Genomic DNA, 21,309 nt, shown 5'->3' with positions numbered 1-21,309 from the left:
TAATAAAGGAAAAAATAACAACCCCGTGATGTCATTCGGCCTAAGCAGATGCCCCATCATCATGGATCACGTGTTTTTCATTCGACAAAACAACTAAAGAACCCGAAGTGTTCATTTTGCGTCACGTCACCCGACACGCGGCTGCGTTGTGGCATTCGATGACAATGACATCACATACGCGTCAATCACTAATTCATGCAAACACACAATAGCGAAATTATGCACTGATTTTCAGAGTGACGATTTCCACATTGCGTGATCACTTGTTGCTGGGGAGAATTTGTGGGGCTAAATCATTTGAGTCTCCAGCCAGTCTGATTCACTTTGCAGTCTTCAACTTGAAGCATGTGGCCCTCGCCCCTCTGTATTAACAATAAATATACATGAGATATGATGGAACATTTTCTTTGCCTTTTTGTAAAGGAGCAGCAGAAGAAGAATGAAATAAAAACCCGCAGCTAACCTTTGAACAAATATTTTCTGAAAGGAAGTTCAGAGACTAATATTTGCTCTCACATTTTACGAATCCAATCAAAATGACAGATCTAAAAACGAATATTAAATGTACAATATCAAGTATTTTTTCCCTGAAATGTTGAATGTCTCTTTATTTGAACACATCTGTACTTCTTGCTTTCAAAATAACGTCTTTTTTTCTGCATCATCATGACGTCAAGAACGACATCAGCTATTTGGACTCATCATGCGTAGTCTTCACATTCTCTTGTATTGCCCAAAAATATTAACCTGTGCCGTTTAAACCCGGGTGCGAATTCTCATGAGCTCCTGCTCTTGTCCTACAAGAGCGCGCACATCAAAAAGAACCGTGAGTGAAACTGCTTGACGCTAATCCATCCCGTAGCAGCCTTTCAAGTAGTCATGGCTGTCACCTTCCCCTCGGCGGCACAAGTGCACCCTCACTGTGTCTTTAGGGCCCAGAGACATCATCCGGCGCGGCGTTGGTTCCGCCATGCTTTTCTTTCAACCCCCACCGCAAAAAAAAAAATGCAAACAAAAAAATGAAATTCAGATGCTTGAGGGGGAGCACAGAGCCCCCCTTCATTGTGCAGCAACAAGATTAAAGGGTAAGGGGTAAGGGTCAGGGGAGGGGGGGGCAAATATAGATCATGGCCTTATTAACAATAGCAGCATCATTGTGGATGAACTGGCAAGGTGGAGGGAGGACAGAAAGTGAGCACCTTGGGCTAGGCCAAGGAATTTATCACAGAGTCGGCGCGGCGAGATCATTTGCCTCTTGACAGGATCATTACGACATTCAGCGCTCCCGCAACCGCCGCGCAATTTCAGCGCTCTTCCTTGTATGGAATTTTAATTGAATTAGCTCGACTGGTTACACATGGTGCTGCCGATAACATTTGCCGTCTTATATGGTCTCGATGGGAGCGGGTTAATGATTTTAAGAAGGCCAAGAAGACGAAAAAAATAAAATAAAAATAAGACAAGGTGTTTTATGCTGATTGCAATACGCTTAATTTCGTTCCCTCTTTTGACTCTTTTATTAACCGTCAGCCAGTCTTGCATATCAGCGCCCGTGGAAGCCGAGGGCACCGGCATAGACGCGATACGGTTGGGGGGAGCTCAACATGTTGGTGCTCGAATGATGAATGATGGCGGTCACGCTCGGAAAGACCACGGAGGAGGGGAGTCATCACGCTGCAGGCTGACAACAAGGTGTCTCCTGGTTACTTTGATGCTACATTTGAGCAGCCATTAAGGAGATGAGATTAATGGATGCGCGCGATGCTAACGCGCGCTAAGGTTCACGTAGCAACATGATTCTTTCTGACATTGAGGAACAGGGCCAGATCAATGCATGAGTGGGTACTTCGCATGGTACAATGCCTAAAAATGGCCGTGGGGGGTGCGTGGGCTAGAGACATACATTGGATGGAAATACTCAGCCACCACTTCCCAACGCCCCTAAAAAAAACAAAACAAACCCCCCCCCCCCCCCATGGCCACGGGAAGAACATGCTAACTCGACACGGGAAAGCCGGAGCCTGGAATCAAAGCCTCGACGTCTGAACTATGAGACGAACGTGCTAACCTGTCAACCACTGTGCCGCTGCTTACATTCATTAATAATACAAAGCAGCACTGTTACAATAATGCACCAAAGCAAAAACAGACGCGAAATGTCGTAGCCCAACACGCCGATGCTCAACTGCCCTGAAACTCCATAACATCATTTCCCAGCCATTACGTTCTTCAGTGACCCATATAATGCCCTATGGAGGGCCTCGTTAATGCCCGATTGGGCCCCAGCCATCAGGAGGCACAGTGTTGCACGCTGGGACATGGGCAATCACTTTGCATTGATTCGCAGTGACCCTTGTGTCCAAGGGGAAAAGTGTCCTGTCCTGTCCTGTCCCCCCCCACCCCACAAAGGGTGACCACGTAAAGGAGTCAAGCATTCATGCGTGTGTGCGCATCTCTTCACTGGTAACATGTGAAGATGAATATTTACTTCTTTGCACTTCCAGTCTTGACCATTCTGATGATGCCTTTCAAAGTACCGGATTATAAAGTACCGGGTATATTCAATTTCTCAGTCTCAAATGTTGATTTCTGCTTTTCTGACAATGATAAGGTTCGTTATCAGGCTTCTGTTTGGTGACGAGCTGATCATTTGAATCAGGTGGGGGGTGGGGGCATTGAAAAAGGTCTGGATAGGGGCTCTCAAGGACCGGACTTGGTCACCCCCTTATCAACGACATCATTGGAAACCTCCAAAGACTCTGCAGTGACACATCCGGAGTCAGGAATCTCCCTATTAAAGAAAAAAAACAACTTTTTATTTAAGCCCCATGTTGGTGAAAAATATATACAGTGATCCCTCGCTATTTCGCGGTTCGTTTATCGCGGCTTCAGTGCATCGCAGATTTTTTCAAACATATTCATAATTCCGCAAAAGGTCCGCGAGAAGCAGCGAAAGTCAGCAAAACAACAGCGAGTCACATAGAGTAACATATACTACATGTATATGTTTACTGTATTTTGTTATTCATAAACTAGCCTAACTTATACATGTTTAAATCTATTAGTATACAGCATGTTAATTACTTCAGAATTTACTTCTACAGGCATGTATACCATTAAATTTGGCCTTATAAATATTATGTACATGTACCTATATGGAGGGGGGGGGGTAGCTACTTCGCTGATTTTCGTTTATTGTGGGTGGTTTTGGTCCCCATTAATCGTGATAAACGAGGGATTACTGTATTTTTAAAAATCCCATTAATCCCCGCCCCCCAGGAAAAGTCAAATATGGAAAGTGTAAGTGAAAGAAAATCACAGAACTGAAAGAGGTCCAAGGTGATGAGAAAAGGCTGCCCTTAACTCATTCAGTACCAGCCAATTCTAGACCAAGTCTGAAAAGACGTTTAAAAACGTCATTGGGAGTGAATGAGTTAATAAATCATAAACCATAATGTGAACGAAAGAGAAACAAAGGTTGATCGAACCCAGTGTTGCGCAAACTCATCTTCATCCTTCAAGAACAAAGAGACATTTTTTATTTAGCAAAAAATGTTTAATCTCTCCTTGATGCGTGTTTATGTACAAGTAGTAAATCTGCAAAGTAGGAAATAACAGAATATTTACACAATGAATGTTCACCTGCAAACTCGTGTGACAGTTGCTTCAAGTCTGAGACACTAAAAATGTTTCTAAAATTCCTTTGCCACTTGGTCTCAACTGGATTTCTGGTTGTCTTGCTTGGTATGCAGCTCAGTATGAAGACATGGGGGGGGGGGGGCAGGAAATCAAAGAGGTGGGTGATAGGACTTTTTCTTGTGTGTTACACCAAAGCATGACGTTGTTGTGACACACATGCTTTCGAACACATTTTGAACGAGTCCACGATCAACCCCAACAGTGCAAACGTGAGTGATGCTTCATTCAAAGCACCCGTTGTCACTTGATTAACAACGAGAAGCATGAAGAAGAAAAAGAAATTAAAAAAAAAACACAAGCAGACCATGAACCTGAGAGAGAATGAGTCCAGAATGTTCGTCATGTCGCCGCTTTTTTTGTCTGGTGTGCTTCTGCGGGGGGTCGTCTGCGCACTACACTGTACTGATCCGTACTCGTCCTTCACATGTAACGGCGCCCCAAATGTACGGATGCGGCACGAATGTGATGCATTGCTCACAGATGGGAAATAATGTTTCGTAAACGGACATTTTTTTTGTTTTTGTTTCGTAAACGGACATTTTTTTGTTTTATAGGATTCCCCAAATCTGTGCGCGTGGCAGGTAAACAAATCGAGTGGTAAAAATGTATCCAGTTGAAGTTCCGACAACGTCTCACTCATGTAAACAAAGTAGTGTGTTGACTTTGAACTAGGACCCAAAAAAAAATTATAATAATAAATTGGAGAGCCTCAGCATTTATGATCAGCATTAAATGACAGCCCAAAAAGATGGGCCGGAAAAACAAATGACAAGAATTTTAAAGCAGCAAAGTCACATTTCCATCACAAAGACACAGATGCTCATCATTTGGACCCCCACGGAGGTCCCATCAAGTACTTTTTTACCTTCAGGCTAACTGAAGATAGTTTTTGTGTTAGTGTGTGTCTGTTTTCTTTTTTTGTTTGCCTTCAGCGTACCATCAAATGTACAATTTACATGTTGGGGGGGACAAAACAACCTGATTACAAAATGAACACGTGAAAAAGTATACAATTTACAAATGAAACCATCATCGAGTCCGCAGTTTGGTTTTGGCTGAGCAGAAAAAGCAAAATCAAAACTGGATTTCTCGACAGCAAGTCGAAAAGAAGCCGACTCGAGCGCCGCGGTTCGAGGCCGCTGGTGGCAACGGTGGCCCGGGCTTGACAAAGAAGAGCTGCGTGTTAGGAGCATGATGACCTCCTTCGGACAAGAATACGCTCGGCACATCTGTGTCCAGCCAGCAACATTTTGGAACATGAATAAAACATGTGGCTTCAGGCTAAGAAAGACACCATCCGACTTTGTTCGACACGACAGCTAAGCGCCGCCTGACCTCACCGGGCTGCCGCGACTCTCGCGGCGATGTCACTAAATGTTTTTCTTCGTGCCGTCTTGTCGCGTTTTCGTGGAACCGGAGTGAGGCAAAAAGTATTTGGCCTCCCCTCAAATACTATTTAAAGCGGACGCAGCGGCGTGACCCCAAAACGAACCGCCCGCTGTCTTTTGTTTTCGTCTGACGGTCTCCAACGTTTCATTTCAGTCACAAGGCATGTTCATATTAAAAATCATACGGTAGCACATTCCATCTAACAAAATGTCTTTGCACTAAACAACATTCAAAGGAAACATGGCACAGTACGACTTTTTTTTTCTTGTTTTTTTTCCTTTTTTGTTTGTTTGGAGCGTTTTTCTTTGCACTTCAACTATCAAATGTACTGTTGTATCTTGTCTCTTGATTAAAACCAAAAAGGGGGAGAAAAAAAAAGAAGAACACCGCTCTCTCCCTAACCTTTAAAAATGTCGCTGTATTTATATATAACATCTATATATTCTTCATTTGTAGCGTTTCTGTAAATTGTGCAAATTCAGCAGTAATACAAGTGGCGAGAGCTCAGAGAGTGGGCAGTTGATTACATTTATACAAAACGATTGGAGGGTGGGGTGGGAGAAAAAAAAAAAGCCAACATCCTGACACGTGAGCCACAAAGCTTCTCTCCATTGTGCACGAGAGGCCCCGCATGGAGTTCTTTCAAAAAACATCCACAGGAACCAAAAGCTCTCACTGACACCTTTCTCCATGAACGCAGCGTGTGAAAATGTCCGCTCGGTCACACATACACGAACACACGTAGGGCATACACAGACCCGCCCACCTCTGCCGACCCCCTTTGCGTTTTGCAGTATACCGCCTCGATGCTTTTGCAGTTTGTGTTAGTTGTCTGTGAGCGAGGGAGATGGATGGACGCCGGCGTCGGATGATCCTCAGCTCGTCAGGGCCATTGTGTCGATGACCTGCTCCAGCTTGCTCCGCAGCCGCTGCCTCCTCGCTTGTTCGTCCCGCTCCAGCGCCGACAAGATCTGAAGATAGAGAAGGGGGGGCGGGGGGGGGGGGGGGGGGTAAGGGTTGGCGCATTTCTAACAGCAAGTTGCGCGGTCGTTAGGTGCTCAGCCCATGTCAAATCAACCAACCCAGAATTTCTTTGCCCTTCACCGCTCCCGATTTTTTTGTTGTTGTTTGAGGTGTGGTTGGAAATGGAAGGAAAAGGCAACGACATATTACTTCTCAAACTCTTAATTAAAAAGAGAGATCGAGGCGAACAAACGTTCATATAATTGGCGATATCGCTCCACTTTAAATATCGACACAACTTCATATTGGGACTGGATAAATGATCGAAAGGTAATGGTGATTTTGAGTTCGGCTTGTCACGAACTTAAAAACATGATAATCGAAGAAAAACGATTCATGTGTCGAGTGGTGCGGTGTGTTTGCAAGTTCCCGACGTTGTGAAAGTACCCTGAATGCACCATTGGTTGTGTAGCAAGCGTGTGACGCGTCCGTTATTCTGCCGTCCCTGAGCGTACTTTAAGCCGTTTAATGACACCCAAGTTGGAGTTAACCAATAAACTAAACACAACAAAGAGAATTACACACATTTAAATTAAAAAAAAGGAAAAAAAAAGCTTTGTTTAAAAGAGTCGCCAGTGCTAATGCTAAACGTGATGTAAAATCCAAATGACATGCTAGAGGAAATTAGCATTGAGTTTGGGAGTGATATTCCGTCAAATAACGACTATCCACACACAAATAATACAACGACAACCAAAAGCCCACATTCCTCTCCGTCCCCATCGATGTGTCTCAGATATGCGTTTGACATTTTGAATTGCGGCGCCAAAGTAAAGGACGCCTCCCACAATCTTGCGGCAGTAAACGCCACTCTTCAAAGAGTTGCCCTTTCATCAGGCGGTGGTGCCGAGGTGGGGATGTAATGAACTCCACCGGGCTGATGTGTTGCGCCGGTTTCGGTTTAAACTTAACCTTAAATGTCAGCTTTACAGGTGTCACGACTCCCCTTGTAGCTGGTGTCATTACTACCAAATACGCCAGCTACAAGGGGAGACGTAACATCTGCAAAGCTGACATTTAAGGGGGAAGTTTAAACTGAAAGCGGTGCCGTACGCAGCGAAGCTGAATGTTTGAGCCAGTTTCTCGAAAAGGTGCGCTCACGTCGTTCAAGTTGCTTCACTCCAGCCGATCTCCCGTAACTAGACGTGAGCTCTCACCTCGTCCTTATACTTGACAATGTAAGAGTAGATCTCGTGGAGGGCAGACATGCTGTTAAACTGGTTGGCGTGCAGCCGCGACTGCTCGGCCAGGTAGGCGCTCATGTCCTGGTCGCTGATGGCCGACATCCTCGAGATGTCAGAGTAGTACCTGGAGGAACACAAACGACAATGATTGACAGGAAGTCTCAATGAGGCCCGCTGGGTGCATTGGACATACACACCTCTCCACCCAGTTCTTGTAGTTGGGGATGTCTTTTGCGTAAAGCAGCTTGTTGGACGGCGAGTCCTTCCCTAATTTATGCTCGGACGTCGAACAGGAGTCCATGAAGGTCTGGGCCACCACAGACAAACAGGCGTCTGTAATGCTGTTCTTGTGGATGTCGAAGACGAACTGCGGGTTCTTGATCACATTCACCCAGAAGCGCAGGGGGAGGCTGCAAGGATGGAGAAAGAACAAGACACAATAGAAAAAAGCCAAAGGTGGACTCTTCATCCGCAGCTGCTGAAGGTTTAAGGAAGCCAAACTACGGCATCTCATTCATTAAATATGCCAACAAGGTAACATGGGTTCGGCACTTATATCAGAAAATAGAAGAGATTTTTTTTTTTGGGATCATTCATATGCAGTGTTACTTTGATGTGACCGAGTTCATCAATCAGCTTACAGAGAAAACTTGATTTAATTAACCGAGCGGAGGGGTCATCGGTGAGATCCAATTGACGCTCAACAAAATGACGATGCTCAACAAAGCACGTCTGATAATCATCATGATAAGAACAGATTAAAACAAAAACAAAACAAAACACTCCAGGCAGGGGAATAGTGACACCAATAAAGTTGCTATTTGCACAGCATCTCGAATGAAGGCCTTTCTTTCCCCGTGGTGCGCACAAACTCACCAGTTGCTCTTCCAAGTGTGCCGGACGTCCGAGTCCGAGATGGAGTGTTTATCGGCCTGCTCGTCCAGGAAGTCAAACATGTACTTGATGGCGAGCGGCAATGCGCTGCCTCTGTGGGCCGTGCTGAAGATGGTCTCAAACAGGTCGTCCACAAATTTTTGGAGCGTGCCCTGAGTGGGAAAAGTTTGGGTGCAGATAACTGAGAAATGAGACACAGATGGGGTGACGGTTACGCTGAAATTAAGGAAAGGTAGAGCCGCAATCATTAATGAGGCATCACATCTTGGCTGATGGTGTAGCTGTAGGCGACGGCTGTCACTGGCAGGTGTTTGAGTGTTGCTTAGCTTTTACAATCCCAACTCGGTGACGTGCTGAGTGCTCACTCTGCTTTTCTAGTCATTCAGATGGCTCCCAATGAGAGTTCAGCCCAAGGCTGTTTGACATTTTTTTTCTTTTTACCTCTCTCTCTCTATTTTTTTTTTTTTAATGACATCACACCGACTTTTTTCAGTCATTAAAAGCACTTCTGAAGCTGAAGTGATCTGATTGGGTCCTCAAGCTTTCACAAACACTTGTATTCAAACATCCTGGCCGCATCTCACGAAAGCTTCTTTTAAACCATCCAGACTTCCGACAATCAGAGTGCTAAACCCACAAAAGCTGCGGGGATGTCATGAGGAAGAACAAACTGCGGCGCTTCCTCGTTGCCTTCCCTTGGCTTTTCCTTGTTAATGACTTCCTGATTGAGGCGAGGCAGATCGTGTTCAACGTGCTGCGTGAACAATGGGAACGGCGAGCTAATGAGTGGAAACGTCAGGGGAGAGGAAGCATCGGGGTGAGATGAGTCACTGAGGAATGCTTCGCGTAACACTCTTGGCAGGCAGCGGGGAAGTGTCGACGGCGTCTGTGTACATGTGCAAGTGGAAAGCTTGCATGTCACAACTTTGGCTGCTGAACTTAATGCGGAAACAATGAGATTTTCTGGTTTTGAGAGATCGAGGGCGTGCTATGTCGTCTTTCAGAACGACGGGACCGCAAAAAGGATACGCGCGTGTGAAAACCGATGAATGGAACATCAATGAATAAAATCCGAGTTTTATGTCGGACGCATTTCGGCTGCAACGTTTGACACCCACATTCCAAAAACATACATGGCAGGTTAATGGAACACTCTAAATTGTCCCTAAGTGTGAGTGTGAGCGCGGATGGTTGTTCGTCTCTGTGTGCCCTTCTATTGGCTGGCAACCGGTTCAGGGTGTCCCCCGCCTACTGCCCAAAGAGAGCTGGGATGGGCTCCAGCACCCCCACCCCCCGCAAGCCTTGTGAGGATAAAGTGGATTAGAAAATGGATGGATGGATGTTTAATATATCAGATACTGCATTTTGGAAGTAACTTGCCCGATAAATAAATAATTCCTGTTCTCCCCAAAAACATTTCAAAATGACAGGCTGCCAATCAAATTGTCAGCGCAACAACTCAAGGATGAAACGCGCAGGGATGTCGGCTGTTTTACTCATCAACCTTCCGCTTGGGGGGGGGGGGGGACAGCAAGTGAGGACGCGTGCATGATGAAAGTGTATTGTGGAGGTCGTGGAGGAATTTGGAGAGTAATGATTGCAGGGTAAAGGCCTGGGCCTCTAAGCCCCGAGGCCACCAAGAGAGAGTCCAGTAACGCCAACAAACAACTCAATAGTCAAAGGTCATCTTACTAATTAAGACACACATTTGTTTTTGTTTTTTTGGCAAAGGTTATGAACAATGTTAATGAGCTCCGAGACCAACACAAAACAAAGGTCAACAGGGGGATGCTGAGGAAGTCGTCTTTGAGCTCAAGATGCCCCCCCCCCCCCACTTTTCTTACCTTGGTGGCCAGCAGCCGGGTCAGGTAGATCTCAGAGACCATCTTGCTCCCTCGGTCTCCCTCCCTCTGGTCGGAGTGGTCGTGGTTCTTGACCAGATGCCAGAGTTTGGTGCCGCTCTCCAAGTCAGGCGTGATCATTGGGGTTCGGGAGCGCAAACTGTCTGGACTGCTGGCTGTTCTCAGCATGCTCTCTGCAAGGGAGGGGGTGGGGGGGGTCAGGGTTAGTTTGCACACGCGCTTTCTCGCCAACCTCGCTAACGTGGGACATTGCCATGTTCGAAGTAGTAGATCATTTTAACGCAAAGCAACATCAGTGCCAGAATCTCGGATAGCGATAATTACTTTCTGACAAAAGGGCCGTGGACAGTGAGTGTTGGTTGTGAACATTCCTGACACTCCCCACACAAAGACGGCGTGCCACATTTGATGCCACATTGGAAGGCGCCAAATTGGCAGGTCGACTTCACGCCCCCATGCCGCATTTGTACTCTTACACATTAGTAGACGGGCAGGGAAAACGTTGCAAAAGGGCCAGCGTAAAAGCAGCTTTTCATTAGATGTCAAGACCCGTCGTGATTCATGAGTAAATATTTCAAATATTTAATATACGTAAAGAATCTGGAAAGAAAACAAAAATCTCACTCGCAAGTGAAAAGTGACAGGTTTCTTTCTACTTCCGTGTCACACTCTTTCATCCCAGAATGCATTTATCTGTCACCCACTCACTCCAACTCCCGCTTCCTTCCTGAATCTGTTGGACTGCAATCCGCCCTCTTTTTTAAAAGCATTTTGCATGAATGCTTTCGGAGTTAATGCTTGTCATTTCTGTGACAAAATAGGACAGGATAGAGTGGTCGCCAATGTCAGGTTAAGAATCAGGTGCAGGTAGTTGTCGTAGAATAACGGCGATGTTTGCATGTGTGTTATTGGGTCTCTGACGCTAACGAGAGCTTATTTGGACCACGGAGGACCTGCGATATTCTATTAAAACTCATTCAGTACCAGCCAATTCTGGACCAAGTCTGAAAAGACGTTTCAAAACGTCATTGGGAGTGAGCGAGTTAAGAAGAAAATGGAAAAGCTACAAACGAAAAGCAGAGGTCTGCTCCGCAGCCGTCGTTACAAAGTATCACGTTGTCAACTGACGCAAATGGAGCACCTTCACTTAGCTCGGGCACGCTTGAGAAATTGAAGTCCAATTAAATGAAAACCCCCGACTAAATACATTTCACTTTGACATTGTGCGAGTGGATTTGCAAAGTTGGAGAAGAAGGCTGCGCGATTAGTTTGCAGGAAGAAATTAGCAGACACACAAAACACACACACACAGACACACCTTCTCTCGTACCGTATCTGCTGAGAGATTTGGTGAATGTGGAGGAGTTGGAGATGTTGTAAGCAGAATTCTGTTTGGGAACGAGCGCAATCAGCGAGCCATCTGTCACCTGAAAAAACAGATCAAATCAATTATCACTGCAAAAAAACTAAACAAAAAAACCCCATCAAAGCCTGTAATTATTGTAGACAAAAACATTTGGGGTCAAGTCAGATAGAGAGCCATAAGAAAGTAAATCCTTCTTGTTTCCTCACTTTAATGTTGAAGATCGGCAAACAAAATGCCAATGGCCAACGGAAACTTAAACACAGTTTTAAACTAAACGAAACGAAACCTATTCAAAGTTACCTGGCCCTGTGTGGAAAAAAAGTACTCCCCCCCGTCTCTTCCTTTGCTAAATGAAATCATGAATAACGTGTGGCGAAAATCACATTTTTTTTAGAAAGGTGAGTTAATTTTCACTGGTCACACCCAAGCTTGATGACCTCGAGCCCTGTTCAATCAAGAAATCACTTTCATGTCTGACAATACAAAAAATACAAAACAGCGCTCAGCAGTGTCCAACCTCCCGAAATGATCCCGGAAAGCACAGTGACGACTCATCCAGGAGGTCGCAAAGGAACCCAGGACAACGTCTAAAGAACTGCAGGCCCACCTTGCCTCAGTCGAGGTCCAGGAGGGTTCCAGAGTGACTTTCAAGTTTCACTTCATCGAAGAAGAGTCAAAGCGGCAGCGTACCTGGTAGTGAGCCAGAGTGTTGAGTCTCTTCCAGTCATTGTCAATCTTAGTGGTCACATCTTCATCCTGAAGGATGATGCGAGCCATCCTTCCTTGCCGCCATTCTGGGACACAAAACACACACACGGGACATCAGATCAGGAGAAAATGAATCGAGAAAAGGACCAAAACACCAACGCTTAAATTTTACAAGAGGTTGTACACAATTGTTGAATCTGAATGCTTCTGTTTTCTTTTTTTTTAACCAGTGAGTTTCCCCGTGGTGGGATCAGAAGAGTCTTCCTCTTCTTACCCAGGTCCATATCGGAGGCCTTTGGTCTCTGGGAGTAGGGTGTGCCTTTGTACACGGCATCCAGGAGCTTCTCCTTGACTTGCGTCACCGTGTCGCAGTTGAGACTCTTGACTGTCACCTCGGGAGCGTTCTCATTCTCTGGGTTGACACAGTGCAGCGTCTGTGCGTGGGGGAGTCCGAGGCAAACATTTCAAGCGGGGAACTTTGTCAGGCATGCAAATTATGACCTGCGGTCAAGACGGATTTAGCTTTCCGAGCACATATACAGTGTACGGGGAATACGTCAAAATCTACTTCATATCAATAAATCAATACCTAGTTAAAGAATGAAAAAAAAGAGCAGTATAAACACTTTTCCTCCTGCTTCCCTGCCAAGTGATTTGCACTGACCAAAGTCTTGTAGTCAATCTGCTGTCTGATGAGCTTGTCCTCGCTGAGGGAGTAGCGGGCCTCTCCCGTGATCGCATCTATCGGCCCCTTCTCCATTTGCTGCTTCATGGCACAATACAGCATGAAGAGCGGTTCACCAGCACACTCCTGCAACAGCAAGACATTAAAAAAATAAAATTAAAACATCATAAAAGTACAAGTAGCGCAAACGCTGAAATATTTGCGGTCATGCATTTGGCTAACGTAACGGGTGTTAAATTTGGCATTAGTTTTGGCCCTCGTTGAAGAAAACTGACAAGAGGCTATTTTGTGACACTAATCCAACCTTCCTTGTGCCCCCCCCCCCTAGTTTAAGTGTGCGTGTAGGGTGAGGAAAAGAGAAAGTTGACAAAGTGCGAGTGAGGGGCAATTGATGGAAAAATTAAGAGAAGATTAATGACGAAGTGGCGAAAACGCTTGCGGAAGCACTTTGTTGTGTGAGACACATCAGACGGGCAGCGAGCGATGGGACGCCGGGACTCGACTTTCTGTTTTCCCTCGCGCACTCTCGTGCTTTTCGCTTCTCGCTCCAGTGAGGAGCATCATTCCAATAAGACTAAGGGAGCTCGCTGGAAACAAAAGAATATCAACTAAATTATATTGTGGCGATGTACACACAGAAACTTTTCCCCAAAGACAGATATTTTCCCTTGACATATAATACCGTACTGGCCCAAATATAAGACGGCCCTGATTATAAGACGAGCCCCTCTTTTTCAAGACTTAAGTTTGAAAAAAGACTTTTTGAACACCGATCTTCGACCCGCTTTTCTCCAGATTGTCGCTACGTTTCTCCATTTTCTGTTATCTCTCCTATTATTTTCTTCTCTTTTCTTTCTTACCGCTATTTTTTATTTTTCTTCTTCGTGCTACCGCTATTTTTATTTTTATTCTTATTCTTCGTGATAGGGGTTCGCTTTGGCCTGGGGAGTCAAGTTCAGCATTCGCTTCAATGATATCTGGCGCCATCTAGCGTCGTGAATGGGTATAACGTCTAGACCCCGAATATAAGACGACCCCCACTTATTTCAATACAAAAAAACACCGTCTTATATTTGGGCCATTACGGTAAGTGATGAATTGACTGTTTCCCTCTCATGAATGTCCATTCTGAACATGTACACTTGTGAATTTCGTGGAGCAAATTGAAGAAGGCCATTTCGTGTTCAGGCATGTCTTCCTATTCACATACATGAAATCCACAATGGTAAAATATCCAAACCGTGTAATGACATTGACACTGTGCTACGTACGAACCGGTGCGACTTGAGCATAGGATGGTTGCTAATGGAGGAGTACCTCCGTAACTGCAATTTTCCTTCAACACTTGGCATTTAGCCATTATCTGTGTTGGAACCTCAGCGGAAAGCCAGACACTGACATGGAGAGGTTATACAAACGAAGGGCCGGTAATTTATGAAAGCCAACGACAGTCCCAAGCGTTTTCCTGCACCATTTTTCATCGAAACCATGTTCACGCTCGCGTTTTATCATCCCAAAATAAACACTTAACTCATGGCATGCCTTTCTGGTGGGTATTTTGAATGTGTAAGCTTGCGGCCGTCTTGGCTCAGCCTGAACTGTTTTTGTTGGGAACGCCTGTGGGCTTTGAATGGGTCAGCGTTCACCCAAATGCCAGTTTAAGACGGATTGATTAGATGCGGCAATATTTGAATATGCAAGGCAAGAGAATAGAGTAGCGGGGAGGGAATGGAGATATAAGCCTCCATAATTCTCTCTGATTCTGAATCCGAGAGGAATTCAAAGTGAGACGGACAGACAGCTCAAAGAAACAACTCCCATATTCACAAAGGGAAAGCCACATACACATTCTGGATCTAAAATAATGAAAATGACGGACGGGAAGAGAATCCGCTGAAAAGCTTTGGCAGTCGCACCAACGCGGGCGAGCGCGTCTGAACGCAGCTTCAGACCCCATCCGTTCGTCCATTTGGAAGAGAGGGGCAGTGTCCGAATGAAAGGCGCAGGTAAGCGATAGGTAGCCAGTAGCCTCCGCCTTATCTAATGCTGCAGCTGTGCGTGTTACGGGGGGGTTGGGGGTTCGACTCGACTGCAAGCGGCTTCACTCCAAAACGTGTTGGTGTGCGTTTGCCTGTGGGTGTGAGAGACCTTTTTTTTTTACCTTGAGGAACTTGTAAAGAAGGAAGGTGAACCAGTTGGTGAGCATCTTTTCAGCAACCGACTCCGTCCTGGGAAAGACAAGGAAGGGCAAAGGATGCAAGGGGGGTGAAAATCGAATCTCAAAACACACAGGCATCATCTCCAAGTGCACCTTTCGATGTCAAAAGGCCTCCTCGGCGACGCTGTGTGGACATAAACTAACACTTGTGATCATATCAATTGTTTCTGCGTTATTAGATGACGGAGCTCTTTCTCCACTCACTTTCCCACAGAGGACAGACATTAGGCAGGGAAATCACCCCTCGATTTTATTCTTTAACACCCTTTTCCCTATTTCTACTTGCTGTCTTTTAACACTTCCTTGTCACTTTAGCTTTGTTGTTTTATTATCCATCCCTTGTTTCTGACTCACAGTAACTATTCTGCCGTGTTGCCTAATTGGGCCATATTCCCGACTTCTATGAAATACTGGCTATTTGCTTTGCACAGGTTGGCAACAAAAAACAAAAGGGGCGGGGGCTCACTCACTATGATGAGAAACGGCACCACGGAAATGTAATTTTACCGTGTTCTGCTCAACTTCTGTTCAAGATGAAGGAGAAAGGAAAATAAAAAACAATGGGGGGGGGGGGGGGGAGACTGGGAAACTAGGCCAAAGAAAGCAGCGAGTGAAAGCCTGTAGCAGGAGCGAAACGTGAACTCCTACGCTTCCGCCAGCCTCCCATTTGACTGTTGAATATTGTTTGATGTATGTGCAACGCTTTCTTTTTCATGTCTGTCAGCAAAATAACACCCATGACAGATGAGATAACAGGGAAAGGAGAGCTGGAGGTTGAGGGAGGTCAATACACCTGGACAGTACACGCTTGTGGGCACGTCAGGTTCTGACCGAGGGTGACACGAGTCATCCGCTCATCCGGGGAAATTATGCGCCGGCACCTGCATTGTTGTCGAAAATGTGCTTGAAAAGAAAAGGGCTCGCTGTAGCATCCCTGCCCAGAAAGAAAATGTACAACGAGAGTTAGCCCATCAAGTCTTTTTTTTTTTGCGGGGGAGGGGTTGGGGGGGGGGGGGGTCGTGGAGAAAGTTCTTGTCTTGCTTGGCGGTTAAATCTCCAGAAGCTAGTGTGTTCAGCAAGGACAGCTTATTGTGAGCATTCCCCACTGGATGGGATTAGAAAAGGCTTTTCAACGGCACATTGGTGGAAAGTCATTTATTTGATTAGATTGTTTTTTAATTAAGTATCTCTCCGGGGAGAAGGGGAAATGGGGGGGGGGGGGAAATAAGTTTTTATTATTGAATGTCAAATGCTTACTTATTTGGAGAATGACCAGTATTTTCTTTTTTTCTCGAATTGTGACTTTACCAACCACCTTGATTGCACCTTTTTCGATTGCCCTTCTGCTTTTTTTTTTTTTCCTGGGTCATCGGTTCATTTAAATGGCACAGGTATCGAATGGTGGGGGACCAAATCGCACCGGCAATACTCCACTTTCAGAACGGCGACAACAACAAAAATTGGACGTTGACGATGTGCATTATTTGTTTCTATATTCCTCCATCGGTTTGATCGCGGCTCCAATCTCCCTGCAGAGGTGTAGATCACACCTCCTCTGTCGACCTCTCTCTCGCTCTCTTGGCCACTGAGCCTAAACTCACTCTGGCCCTTTATTACAAACCTCCCTCCCCCTTTACACCCCCCGCCCCCCCTTGTAAATCCTCCTTCCTCTATCCATTGACATTCACTCCATTCCTTGTATCCCACAACTACCTGTGGGTGTGCACGTGTGTGTGTGAGAGAGTCTGCAGCTCCACCGGGAATGTGTGTGCTCAGGGGTGTAATCCTTTCTGACAGCGATGGGGTTGACAGCGAGAGAGGACGAAACATCACATATGCTTCTAAAAAAGCTCCTCCAGTCCCGTTGCCCCCCCGTCCAGCTTTGCGACGACACACAGCAGCTCCCAGCAATGTACGTCTTGGCAAATTGAGTTTTGACCTTCACGTTTCTCCCTTTGCGCATACCTCCGCAGTAAGAGCTTTGGGTGATTCTTGCTCTCCAGGTTCTTGTCGATGAGGTCAGACAGGAGCTGTTTAAGGACGCCCGTCGCGTACTCCATCTCGCCCTGGAGCGCCGTCATGATGAGGGAGGCCACGTTGCCGCGGTCTCGCATGGAGAAGGACCGCTGTGCTTCAAGGGTGCGGATGAACGTCAGCAGGAAGTGCTTTTTCGTCAGCATCTGTCCGAACAGCGTCAGGGCCTTCTCCACGTTAGCTGGGACCTGGAGGAGAAGCAGTTGAGAAAGTGTGAGCAAAGAACAAAAATAAAAAAATGGGCCCAGAGAAAGAAAGTGAGCTTGAGCAACAGAGTAGACCGGTAATTTAATTTGCCGTGAGTTACACAAGGACACATTGGCAAAAGAGTCGGCGGTGCGACGCGTGTCTTCGCACACTCTTGATTCTTTGTCTCCTTACAAAGAAAATCAGACAAATTGATTCCGTTTCAGCGACGTGCATAAACTAATTTATTGTCATCCCCTTTCACTTATTCCCATTACCTATTCTTCCCTCCGCAGCCGCCTTGATGCTTTATCTTTCTTCTTTGCTCCCTTCATCCGTCACTACCCCTCCCACAGGCTCTCCATCGAGTCTCTTCCTCTCTTAAAGCAGGCCTGAAGACCGGAATGTGAGCTTCATGCTGTAATAAGAAATTGATCTGCCTACTACTGCACTACTGTGGCCCGTGATTGCCTGGGCCGTACAAATGAAAATCCAATGTCGCGCTACACGATCCCTTTGGAATACATTTGATAGCGCCGGGCAGATACCGAGGCGCTCAAATGTAGCTGACACCTTCCATGCATGTCAGCACACAAATGCGCAGTGCGCATGCATGTGTGTGCGCGCGCTCGTTTCCATTGCAATGTGCACCATTTCGTGGTATTTTGAAACGCACAACGATGAACGTACACGGCGTGTTGTATGAAAGTGCCCGCTGATGTAAGAGAATGCGACACTGTTCGGCGTTGAAGTAAATTTGACTTCAAATCAAAAGATGAGTAGAAAATGTCATTTATGTCGCTGGTTTATTATGAGAGCCGAAAGAGAGCAAAGTATAATGTTACCGCTGAAGCAAAATGGCGCTTTCATGTTTCATAACTGAAGCTCTAGTCTTTCCTAATAGTAGTCTCGCGCAGTGGTCAACAACCCTTTTGAAACTGAGAGTGACTTCTTGAGTACTGAATAAGTTGAAGGGCTATAGAATAGAGGTCAAAATAATAGGAAGGAAAGGTTTTGAATGCCCCCCACCCCCCACGTCACAATAAGGTTACTTTCACAAATTATTGAGTCATTTATTTGTTTGTGTGTCCAAAACTTGCACAGCTGAACCAGTAGCTGTCACAAAGAGGCGGCCAATAATATTTTCACAGTGCGCATGACAAACGCCAACGTGACTTCTTTTCTTCACTTGTGCGTCGTGTGCTCTCTACTGACCAGTACCTCCATCTCCTTCAGCACAGGATGGTCCTCAATCCCAGGGAAGAGGACCCTCATGGCGTAGGTGCGGTAGTCCAGGAAGGGGATTCCTGCTCCGTCAAGCTCCTGAGTGAGCTCGTGGATGTCGGTCTGCAGTTCTGCGAATGCTGCATCAGACGCAAAAATGAGGAGTATGGTTATTGAAATGACATTTTAGTGGCTAGCGTTTATTAAAAAAAAAAAAAAATGCCACTATAAAAGAGAGTCAAAATGAGTTTAGTGACATATTAGTTGCATAATATGCAAGTCAAGTCCACCGCTGAGATTGCCCAACACGGTCATCAAAAATACAAGCACACACGGCAACATAACTGCAATAAATTACACAGCAGAGTCCAGACTAACAGATGGCTTTTGTCAGCCAATCCTCTCTTTATTTCTTCTCCCGGCTTGCCTTCAAAATGAAACCTTGGAGGTCGCCCCCCCCCCCCCCCCCCCCTCTCTCAACGACTTCTCCTCGCACGTGCCTCCGTCCGTGTACATCTTGTGTCATCCTTATTTGACATTCCGTATACAGTTCGGTGATGCGGTTTTCTTCATCGGGTGTACTTCTGGCCCGCATGAGTATTTACGCTCTGTTACAGAGAAGAGCAGCAAGTTTCCGCAGGCGTGTTCGGGGCCAGAACTTTTCCAACAACTGCATTTTTCTTACAATTGTCACGGCGTCACCAAGCCTTACGTTTGCAATACAGGGGATGAAAAAGCGCCGCTCATACAAACCGAGGCAATGCATCATGTGGGATGAACTGCTCGACCGGCCCACTGGGATCGTGATCATTTATTCTGAATCCCTTATTCTGAAGCCTTCTCCAAAACCATTGTAGCTTCAACATTTTTTTTAATACTCGGCAATAAATGACCAAACCTTTCATTTTATAGTGCACTGGTTGATAGTAGAAGTGAACCGGCGGATCCTTTTTAGCAGTCACAATGCGTGTTTTATTTGATCTTTACCGTGGCGGTGTGGAAGGGTAGGCTCATGATTATGGTTATCATTATTCCACTCTTTCTTCCCATCTGCCTCCCATACCAGACAAACCATTTAGCAGCATCAATAGGCACTTGCTCAATCCGTGCGGTAGCCTGCCAAATTAATTTATGCTAATGTGCTGGTGTGCAAGTCTCCCGCGACCCCCCCCCCCCCCCCCGCCTTCATTTGCCGCCTTACTATTCCCTCACTGTCCCACCTCGAGGCCCCTGCATCTATCCGTCCTCCATCTATGCCTCTCTCACACCGTGCATGGCAGTAAGGCCAGCCAGGAGGCGCTCTCACGAGGTGGAGAGCCAACATCTGGTGGCTGGCTCAGATCAAAGTATTCCTCTGGAATCACACCAACACCCCCCCAACCCCACTCCCCTTTCCCCCCACCAAACAGAGACGCACACACACACACTGCTGCCACATAACAGCAGGAGGGACGGTTTGGAAGTGGGAGGGAGGGGGAAACAGAGCAAGCGAGGAAATTGAGACTAAAAAGGATCGCAATGTTTAATTGGGGTTGTGCAGTGTTTGAGGTAAGCTGTAGCAAGGGAAAGATTTGCAGACAGTTATTTCGGGACACGGGAGCTATTTCGAGCGATTGAGAGGAGGTGGAAGGTAAACTAGGAGAACACCTCTTGGTTCTACGCACGTAGTTTCAGAAGCGCGCGATGGGTTTGGGTGACATCAACTTACCTTCTTTGCACTCGAGGGCCACCCTGGACTCCAAGTTGTCCATCTGCAGTTGGAGTCGTTTGAGGGTGCGGTCTGCATCGCGGGACTTCCTCTTGTAAGCTATGAGCACCACAATGATAACCAGCAGCAACAGGCCGCCTCCCCCTCCGATACCGATGATAGCAGGAAGGGTGAGAAGGCTGTCCGAGTAGATTTGCAAGGTCCCGGGCGAGTATTCAAAACCTCCGACGCGCACCTAGAGAGAGCAATCCACCTGTTGGTTAGACACTTGGATGCAACACAAAATAGAAAATGACAACCAATCAACACGACGGCCTTGCAAGTCGATGAAAAAAAAAAAAAAAAGAACCCATAATCAACCAGCTACGATAGAATCTGATGTGATGATAGGATGAAACCTGTCCAAATTCTACTACTGCACTGGCTGAGAATGTTTTGTGTCATGTCCAGACCAAACTTGAACCCTCCCCTTCAGCTAAACAATTATGCCCCGAGGCAGGATAGTACATCGTTTATAGATTCACTCACCATATCAATAAAAACAGTCCTGCGCCCGCTGAGGCACGGGAACAAAAAGTGATTACTTTTCTATCCATTTTCACCCTTTTTAAAAAAAAAAAAAATCATCCAGTGGCTTATGTATAAGCAATACGAAACGCAGGGTGTTAAAAAAGTAGTCGCAGGCACCAGACGCCCACTATTCATTTGGGTTTTCTATTGAATAGCAATAGCGTTTAAAGCCCCGGGAGTATGCTAGCCAGCCAAGACCAATGAAAAGCCTCTAAAATGTAAACACATTTGAAAACACCCCAAGCAATATATGAGCCAAGATGTGTGTGTGATTTCTTTTCCGGGTGATGATATATGAATAGGGAATGTAGAATGACGAAAAAGATTGAGCTTTTAGGCTTGGGGAGGAAAGAATGAGCGCAATGAATGAAAAGGCAGGGAGTGGATTGACGTAAACGAAAGGGATAAAGAACACAGGCCAAGAAACTGAGAATAATTAACACCCCCCCCCCCCCCCCCACACACACAGATTTTCTGTATTTGCCGAGACAACAAAAAGGTGATGAAGTACAAAAACTAGACATAATGAATATCTAATTTGGTCATCATAGCTTGGCAG

At 46.0% G+C, this 21,309-nt stretch overlaps 1 protein-coding gene across 6 annotated transcripts in view; it reads right to left on the bottom strand.

The window, feature by feature from the left end:
- Window positions 1-3,534: 3,534 nt before the first annotated feature.
- plxna1b (plexin A1b) overlaps window positions 3,535-21,309 on the bottom strand; it is a 178,254-nt gene continuing 160,479 nt past the window's right edge. For 3 of the 6 annotated variants that reach the window (XM_086117857.1, XM_086117858.1, XM_086117859.1), the window contains 13 exons: window positions 20,181-20,415; window positions 18,464-18,612; window positions 16,994-17,250; window positions 14,972-15,038; window positions 12,790-12,936; window positions 12,400-12,559; window positions 12,108-12,211; window positions 11,370-11,478; window positions 10,034-10,224; window positions 8,172-8,341; window positions 7,493-7,705; window positions 7,269-7,419; window positions 3,535-6,059 (listed from right to left, as the gene is read on the bottom strand). In XM_086117857.1, coding sequence (XP_085973983.1) covers window positions 5,964-6,059; window positions 7,269-7,419; window positions 7,493-7,705; window positions 8,172-8,341; window positions 10,034-10,224; window positions 11,370-11,478; window positions 12,108-12,211; window positions 12,400-12,559; window positions 12,790-12,936; window positions 14,972-15,038; window positions 16,994-17,250; window positions 18,464-18,612; window positions 20,181-20,415 — 2,049 coding nt within the window. In that variant the 3' untranslated portion in view covers window positions 3,535-5,963. The remainder of the gene's footprint in view (window positions 6,060-7,268; window positions 7,420-7,492; window positions 7,706-8,171; window positions 8,342-10,033; window positions 10,225-11,369; window positions 11,479-12,107; window positions 12,212-12,399; window positions 12,560-12,789; window positions 12,937-14,971; window positions 15,039-16,993; window positions 17,251-18,463; window positions 18,613-20,180; window positions 20,416-21,309) is intronic. The other 3 variants (XM_086117861.1, XM_086117860.1, XM_086117862.1) reach the window with 3 other exon arrangements.

The sequence above is a fragment of the Hippocampus guttulatus genome, chromosome 8 (assembly GCF_054856545.1).
Source record: "Hippocampus guttulatus isolate MCC_2025c chromosome 8, RoL_Hgut_1.0, whole genome shotgun sequence".
NCBI lineage: Eukaryota > Metazoa > Chordata > Actinopteri > Syngnathiformes > Syngnathidae > Hippocampus > Hippocampus guttulatus.
The sequence above is the reverse complement of the archived record's forward strand: the minus strand, read 5'-3'. Positions and strand labels throughout refer to the sequence as shown.